Raw genomic sequence first — 8,876 nt, 5'->3', positions numbered from 1 at the left:
CGACCGGGTCGGTACCGGGTTGACGAGAGCCACGGCTATTCAACGGAACGGAACGGAACGGCGTGTATTTGTTTAAAATTTCATTCGTCACGCCTCTACCATTCGCTAGCCGGTCCTTCTGGCCGTCTGGCTCCAAAAGCGATGGACGTCCGGCAAGGCCAAATTAGTTTCTCCTGACGGCGGCGGCGACGCAACAATGCCTCGTCAACAGCAACAATCCCCCATTTGCCATTCGGGTTTGACTGCCTCCAGCCACAAGACCGGAGACCGGAGTCCGGGGACCGGGTGCAATGAGGCTAGTGGACAATGTATATAACATTCATTGTTAGCACTCTCTCTCTCTCTGTCTGGCACTCTGCTCGGGAAGCCAAGGGATTGGCTTCAGTTTAAGCTCCTAATCAACATTTCATCGGCAACACTCGCTTCGCTACATCGACCGTCCGTCCGTCCGTCCGACCGACCGTCCGAGAAAGTTCAATTGAAACGTACGGCGGGCAACGGAAAATGGAAAATTGCACGAGAAAATTGAATCGTGCAATCAGCGCACGAACTCGGTACGGTGCGCCGTTTGGCAGGAGTTTCCTGGAGGTCTTTCTGAGGACGTGCAACGTGGAAGGAAGGTGCGACGACGACGAGGATGTATAGCTGGCTAGCGCCCGTGTCATTGTACTAATTCGGAACTTTGAAACTTTTATGCCACCACCAGACCACCACACCAACTGACCGACCGAACCGCCCTCATTGCGAATGCGGCTCGCCGTTCGCCTTGCCTTGTCCTCCTGTTGATCTATTTCTCGCGACAAATGGCGACATGATCCGAGCGTAATTTTCACCGATATCGCTTGCCAGCTCTAACCGTTCCACTGGAACGTCTGCCTGCCTCACGATCCAATTTGAGAACAATCGATGACCAATCGAGAAGCGCTTCTTGGCGTCGACGACGCGACGTCCCGGCGCCGAGCTCCGGCGTTTTTTGTGCATTTTCTCCATTTCTCGCTTTAATGGAATCGTCGGTCGATCGGTGTGATCGGCGCTGCCGGTTGCTGGTACGTGACTTATTAGTCCAGCGATCCCCTTTTACACGCAGGGCCGTACACGCGCACACCTTTTGCGTCCTGTTGCAAAGCCGCTCACCCTAATGATGAATCGTACCAGAGGTGCAGAGAGTTGAATGTGTCAGCGAAGCCGAAACAGAACCGATGATGATGATGTTGATGATGATGCAAACGAAAAGGAGTGGTTTCACCATTTTCTCGGAAAATCCCTTCACTTCAACTTCCGTTCGATTGATTCTGACATGAAATATCGTGACAGCGTCCGTCCGTGGTTTTAAGAAGAAATCCCCTTATTCTCCTTCTCTTATTCTCATCAATGCAATGCTGAGGTAGGCAATGCGACTCCGAAATGGCGACTCCGAACGAACGAATCGATCGGTGAAGCGTGCGTTTTGGCTGATTGACGTGCGGCCCGTCACGTACAATGTCACCCGGAGGCCAACCAGCCGCCCGGACGGTGACGTGTTTGTGTCACCTTTTTGAGGGCCGCTGTCAACGGGACGAGACATTGAGCCGCCGGACCGCTCATCGTTTCGACGCGTCAACGGAAAGCAATCAAACCGGGTCGACACTGGTCCAGTCCGGGTCCGGTGGTCCTGTCCTTGGGGTTTTTTTTTTGGTTGGTTTTTGGTTTTGCGACCAACCTTTTCAATCAATTTATGATCGCCACACCACGCCACACCGTACACAGGAATCAATCGAAAATCATTAAAAATACATTACTCTTCGCCTCGGGCCCGGACAGTCTTCTTCGAGTATCGAGAAACGAGCGAAATGTCGTCGTCACCAGCACACTTCGACATGCCTGCCGGCATGCAACATCAAAAAGCCATCCTGACGGTTGGCGACGCTGATTAGTATCATCGGCATCGAGATCCGCTCGTGCCGCTTATCGGTGTGCCCGGGATATCTTCTGTTTTCCACACGGAAATCATTTTCTTTCCGCAGCGCGAGTTTCGTTTCACTCAACTTTATCTCCAAACACCGCAAAGCCACCGACGCAACGCTCCTAATTGTGTTGGCATCAAGTGATCAAGTGAGGTACGACGACGACGACGACGACAACACGTGACGACAGCCCGGTGCTCAAACGGGTTGATGAATGGTACAACCATGGGCTCGAGGTGCTCGAGTTCAAGCAGCTCCGGCTCAAGATGGCTCCGGGTCTAATGAGAGTTTCTGGCAAATTTTGGCTTCTTCTTGAGCTTCTGGTTTCTAATTTACAGTATCATCACCATCATCAGCTCAGGTCTCGGGCGAGAGAGAGAGAGAGACTTTGGCTTTTTTGCGTTCCACAACTTCTCGACCACACACACACACACACACACACACACGCACAACTCTCGTTCGTTCGTTCGCTTGGTTGGTGGGAAATTGTTTCCAAAACCATCCTGTTATCCACGATGAAGAGGAAACGGAGGAGCTGCCACTGCCGTAGGAAATTGAGTGTGAAAAGTTTCACAATTTGTTCACCGCACCACAGTAGCAGTAGGAGCAGCAGTAGGAGCAGCTCAAATGGCCAGCGGTTCGACCGACTTCATATCCATCTTCGCCATGACGGTTTATCGCCGGATCGCACCGCACGACTTACTTTCGGAGTGGTTGGTGCGGCTTTGGGGGGGGGGGGGGGGGGGGGGAGGGCGAGGGTTCTTGATATCTGATAAAACTACTTCCGGCTGTCGGTCACACGACGCCACCTCTTCCCTGGGACCACTCTATACGGCCAATAAGTGATACCGCAGCGCCACTACTACTACTACTACTACTACTGGTGCAACCATTTGGAAGGAAGTTTAAAGTTTCTTTTTTCTTCTTCTTCCCCGAACCAACTTCTGTCCAACAGGCGGGCGGCCACGACGAGTGGAAAGTGGGCGCCAGGCAGCATGCAAATCCCATCCCCTAAACCGGAAACTCGAGTGTAGCTCGAGCTTCAATCCTTCTGGACACTGGACACGTGCGGGATTCGGAGGAGAGAGAGAAAGAAACTTTTCCAAACATTTTCACTCTTCACTTAAGAAGAAGGAGGTTTTCATATTTTTTGTACCCCCCCCCCTCCCTTTCCACCCTTAACCGCACACTGTACTGCTATCGAAATGTCACAGTCGTGGTCCAAGATTTCTGGGAAATTCCAAGAGCATTCGGCGGGAAAGCCCCAGGACGTGGCGGATACTGTTTTTTCCCTTTTGGGCCGGTCGTTTGGCGCCACATAACGACGCGAGAAACCACCCCCTCTAGGCCCACTCTAGTGAAGCGAATATTACACGAGTGTCCTCTAAGAATTCGTTTTTTTGTTTCTTGTTTTTCTACTTTGCAAATCTTTTCTTGTTTTATTTTTTCCACTCGTCCGGACTTCAGTTAATGCGAAAGGATTTTGCAATACTTTCCCGAGAAACAATCGACGCGTTGGACCAAGTTTTCACACTTGCATATAACACTTTTTCCTCGATTTGCTCGAACGCGAACGCCTTGTTCTTGCCATCTCGTGAGCGGTTTTGATTGGGAAACTTTACAATTGGAAAAGGGTTTAGGACATTGTCTCGTGTGCCCCGTCGTGTGGTGTGTTGTGCGCCTTGCCTTCGTCAACCTTACCACCCCCCCCAAAAAGAGTATTAATAATGATCGATAAAAAAAAACCTTTGTCTTTTGTGTGTGTTCGCAAAAATAAAAAAAATATATATACCGATCAAGCCAAACTTTTCGATCGATTTCGATCCGCTCGGCATCGCCATTAATGATGTTGCGCCTTTTCTGTTATGGGGTTTGGTTTCCACTCCACTTGCTAGCGGCTGTGGCTGCGGTTCTGTTATCAAGGGGTTTTGCTGTTCTGTGCGGTGATTAAGCGCGAACCCTTTTTCGGAGCACACACACACACACCTTGGCGCTGCATCCTCTTGTTCACCGACCTTCGTGAGCCAGTGAAGCGACAAATGAGGAAAGCAAACGGAGTGAGGGGGGGGGGGGATCGAAACTGATGCGCAGCAAAAATGGGGCGCGTAGGCGGACGGGAAATATGCTCCCGGGCATCCTATTGACAGCGTCTTGTTTGTACGAAAGTTTCCTCCAAATCTTTCCGAAATCGAACGCGCCAATCTTTGCTACCAAGACGGTGTGCGGAGCGGGTTTGTTAACCCCCCGTCCCGGAGCACCATTGGAAACAATCACGGCCGCCTTCCCTGAACACAGTCTTGCTAGTGATGCTGCTGCTGGCGGCGGACATTGAACTCCTAAATTAACATGTAATCGGACTAATTCAATCGAAAACAATCGCCAATCGATGGAGGGGGGCCATCATTTTCCGAACAGTGCAGAGACCACCGAACGAAAACCTTTAACCTGCGGCCCCGGGGGGCCAGGAGGTGGTGCCAGTCGAAGGCCACCGCAGCCACCAGCATCGTCGTAGCGCGAGATAAGCGCTCGTTCTGCTTTTAGCTAGCTGATAGCGTGGCTCCCGGTCAGTGCTGGTGCTAGTGAGACAAGGACCTCATACCTTTATCCTGGTACCGATGGTTACCGCCGGTTCGCTGGATGAAGCAGTTTGTAAACATTAGTTAAGCCCTACGAACGATGCGAACAGAACCATTCCCTTGCACAACCACCATTTTGGGAAATTAAAATCTTTTGGAGGCTTTCACTGGCTGGCTGCCACTTCAATGGATGCTTTGAGGATGCTGCTTTAAGGCTGCCCGAACACAAAGCCATCGTCTAGGCTTGTGTTCAGTGGAACGAGAAAAGGAAAACACTCTCGCAGCATAGCGCAAAAACTGGTGGAGCTCGGGAATCGAAGAAAAAATTAACCAACAAAGAGAAACGGACGGACAGGAAGGGAGAGGGTGTTATTTGTGCTCCGGCCTGAGTGAGTAGCACTAAGAGTTTTAGAACGAACGCGGGTGGCAGTAAATTGGTGCAACATTCCGCCGGTTCGGTGAAGTGAACGGTGAACACTGCAGTCAGCCGGAGGTCGGTCCTCCGAAAAGGCGATGCGTAACTGCTTCACCCGAACACTAGACTAAATCGTAGCGCTCAGTTTCATAAACAACATGCTCCACGGGAAGCTGCTCTGGAATTTGCTGTGAAAGCTTGCTGGCTGGCTGGCTGGCTGGCTCCGGGAAAATGTGTAAAACCATTGCCCGGAGCAGAGCGCTGTGCAATGTGGTACGCTCTGCTGGCTCTGCGGGAAAACGGGCACGCACCACCGCAAGAGATTTGCATAATCCTTAGCCAATTAAAGGGTACTTAAAGGTGGGAGTGGGGGGCGCCAAAGACAACCAACACCAACGGGATGCTGTTACACGCCGTACGCCGGAAGTCCGTGTACGAGTGAGCGGAGTGCACCACACGCACAACCCGTAACAGTGACTACCAGCGACAGGAGCACATGGCATGTAGAGCATCTAAACCTTCTCCCCTCCCCAAACCCTGTGCGAATGGAATTATAACACACGTAGAGTTTCGTATAACTCACAAACCGCAAAAGGAAACTGGTACGAGGGCTGGTTTCATACGAAATTTTCCCCGGTTAAACCGGCCACACGACCTCCGGTGGTCCGCCCGTGAATTAAATTCAAATTTCTGCCCAGCTGACACACACACACACACTAATACACGCGCGCGGGCACGTGACAGTAGACAACGTACGTGCCAACGGGGTTTGGTGGTTTGAGATTGTGAAATGAATAAATTGGAGGCTTTACTATTCATCACCGGGAGAGGGGAACGGGGAGGAGGGGGGGCAACAACGCCGCTCTTCCCATGTACCTGCTCTCGAAAGGCTCTTTCTTGTTTCCCACAATCGAAAACCATTTTCCATTGCTCGAACAAAAGCCGAAAGATGGAGGGGCCTGGTGGTTTTTGGCGATGGAGGCGCATGGTGTTTTGTTTCGTAGAAGGGAAAAGCAGCGAATAAGGCGAACGGCAGCGCAGCGACCACGTGAGCTTAAGATTAGCTTCCTGAAACTGTCGTCAGTCGGCTGCACACTAATCAACGTTTCGACCAAAACTTTGGCCTACACCACCACACACCTGACAGTTCTCCTGGACACCTGGCTCAGGCCAATCATAGCGTGAATTGTTTTACAAGATTTTGCATAGCAAATAGAATGATAATTGTACACCGTATGGATACCGGCCCGTGACATAGTTTCCGAATGGCGGGGGAGCTCGCTACCATCAGGAGAACAACATTTCACAGAAGTGTTTGAGAGAATGTTCGCTTCGTCGCCGTCGTTAATTTTGACCCCAGAACAGTGCAAACAGGTAAACAAGGTGCAATCAACAACGACACACGATTTCACCGATCGGTTCTTCGTTCGTTCTTAATCAAAAACATTTCAGCTTTCGGACGTTTTGGGAGAAATCCATACCTAGGTACGTGCTATTCGTTAGGACCCAGAATATCTTCAGTGGGTCTACCATCACCGGTCCGGGCAGGTGCGCGTGCAGCCACCGTCGTCGTCGTAGTAGCCGGGCACCGAAGCAGCCGAGCAGGCTCGATAGGACCACCGATGGTATCACTAGTCACCAGCCGGAGTACCCACACTGCACGGACGATGCTGCAGATTGATGATGACACAATGCCGCTACACCTACACCAGCAGCAGCAGCAGTAGCAGCTGTTACTCCTTCTTCTGGCACACCGTTAAGAGATTGCCACCACACGGAACGGCACCGAACGGAACCGATTCTTCCGCTGAAACGGCTGAACGGGGCCGGGTCTGACGACTGCGTCAGCAGCACCGCGTACAGGAAAATGACCGACGGCAGCAGCTGGCCAGCACTTTTCATCGCAAAACGGATGGCACCTTCACACACGAATCGGGTGGCTTCTGTTGCCTTCCCCCTCTCTCTCTCTTTCTCTATCTTATTTTCGCTCTCCTTGCCTACTTTTCTTCAAGGCTTCTCACTAACACACCTCATCAGAGGGTTTTATACAATCGAGACATCACAAAACAACACACAGGGCGGCTTTGCTGGGCCAATTAATTCACAGAAGGCCTGAACACACACCTTAAACCATCGGCCGTAAACCATCACGTCACGTCACGCTCTAATGAGCACCATTAGCATCACCGGATTGCCCGTAAGATTGATCCTTATCCACGCACACGGCTTGTGATGAGAGTGTGTCAGAATTTAGCAGCTGAAAGAGAGCAGCAGCTGCTGATCACGAACCGGCAAAAAACGGGGAACAAAACACGTGCTTCATCACTACGCGAATCGTGCTCCAACGCACCGTGTGGCCCACAGAACCGAACGCGCGCCCGTTTTGTCTGCGACTGACTGCCAGGTGGTGCCAGGTGGTGCCCAGGATGCCCTGGGCTCACGATACGATACGATCCGCCGGGCTGACACTCAGGCGCACCGAAGCTTTCAACAGACCACGTGTCACTCACCCGGGACCATGAAATCCAAAAGCTCCGAAGTGTACTCACAGATCGCAATCCGCGAATAACAAAAGGAGGGCCGGAGATCCGGCGATGAGAACCAAAACAAAACGGAACTCATCGTGCACCCTCTGGTGCGCCCTCCATTGAATGGAGTGCAAGATGATATTATCGGCCACACACACTCATGCGATCACACATATAGGGAGCTTTCGGGTGAGTGTTCTGTTTGGAAGGTGTTGATGGTTTTTCCCGCCTAGTTCGCAGCAAAGGATAATGAAATTGTCACTCGGTAACTCAGTCGACGGGACTCAAAAGGAAATAAGTAATGTGTTTCACACATTATCGCCACTTTTCCGAAAGTCCAAGACAAATGCGGACCTGTTTCGCTTTCGCTTCGCTCCTCTACTAGTTTCTCGTTCTCTCTCTCTCTCTCTCTCTCTCTCTCTCTCTCTCTCTCTCTCTCTCTTCTCTCTCTCTCTCTCTCTCTCTCTCTTTCTCTCTCTCTCTCTCTTTGTATCGGTCTCTGATAAATTTTCGACTCTTTGAGTACCGCTTAAGTACAAATCAGGTTCGTTCAAACGTTTGGCACACAAAAAAGGGGTGCCCAGGGAATTGCGTGAAACGACTCGCAATACACGTTCCCCGGAAACAGTAAACCGAACTACCATTCATCCGCAATCCGGGGTCTGCGGGAACGATTGAAGGAACAGCGAGCGAGATCCCTTGTTTTGGGTCCTTTTCGCGAGCTGCCGGGGCACTTTACTGTAAGATTTTTGTTTTTAATTAAAACTTTTTCAATTCCTAAAACCCTACCCCAACGGGAATGTACGAATAGTGTACACCACCGTGGAATGCCCGCTAGAAGTGAGCGTGCTTGGCGTGTTACTGCTGTTCCTGTTCCTGTTGCTGCTGCTGCTCGTAACATACTCTCGAGCACGGGAAAGTTGGCGTCCGTTGGCCCGACAAAAATGGGGCGAGGGAAGAGGGGGGTTTCGAGCCTGCAGTCGAGATGCCCGTTTGCAATCAATTGGTAGCACGCGAACCCGGGCGTTGACAAACCGGCTAACGATGAGTTAAACAACTTCACTCGCCACCATGCCGAGTGCCGCGAGCCCTTGAGTGATACAGAACCATTTATCATGTTGACCAACGGAACACCAACAGTTGCGGATCTGCTCCCGGGTGGTGGGGTCGTTCGTGCTGGAAAATCCGAACAATAGTTGATAAATTGTTTTCCGATTTCGAAATCCCCTCAACAGTCCCGGGAGGTCGTGGAAAGTGGAAGGGAGAGGGCGCGCGCACACATACACGCAAACCATAGACATCATGTCCACACGATTTCCTTTCCTTCATCCCGGTGAGCCGACGTTGAAGTAACAGGTAGCAGACGGAGGAAAAGGGTATCCCGTGCCTTAGCCGTCGACAACGTTCCGTTGTT

At 51.4% G+C, this 8,876-nt stretch overlaps 1 protein-coding gene across 9 annotated transcripts in view; it reads right to left on the bottom strand.

Annotated features, from left to right (window-relative positions):
* Positions 1–8,876, bottom strand: part of LOC125949611 (neural-cadherin) — a 180,868-nt gene that overhangs the window by 61,571 nt on the left and 110,421 nt on the right. The window contains exon 1 of one of the 9 annotated variants that reach the window (XM_049676797.1): positions 6,416–6,494. The exons of the other annotated variants lie outside the window; for them this stretch is intronic. Within the exon in view, the coding sequence (XP_049532754.1) occupies positions 6,416–6,467 (52 nt within the window). The 5' untranslated portion in view covers positions 6,468–6,494. Of the gene's footprint in view, positions 1–6,415; positions 6,495–8,876 lie in introns of those variants that run through there. 9 annotated transcript variants of the gene reach the window in all.

This window comes from Anopheles darlingi, chromosome 2 (assembly GCF_943734745.1).
Source record: "Anopheles darlingi chromosome 2, idAnoDarlMG_H_01, whole genome shotgun sequence".
Taxonomy (NCBI): domain Eukaryota; kingdom Metazoa; phylum Arthropoda; class Insecta; order Diptera; family Culicidae; genus Anopheles; species Anopheles darlingi.
The sequence above is the reverse complement of the archived record's forward strand: the minus strand, read 5'-3'. Positions and strand labels throughout refer to the sequence as shown.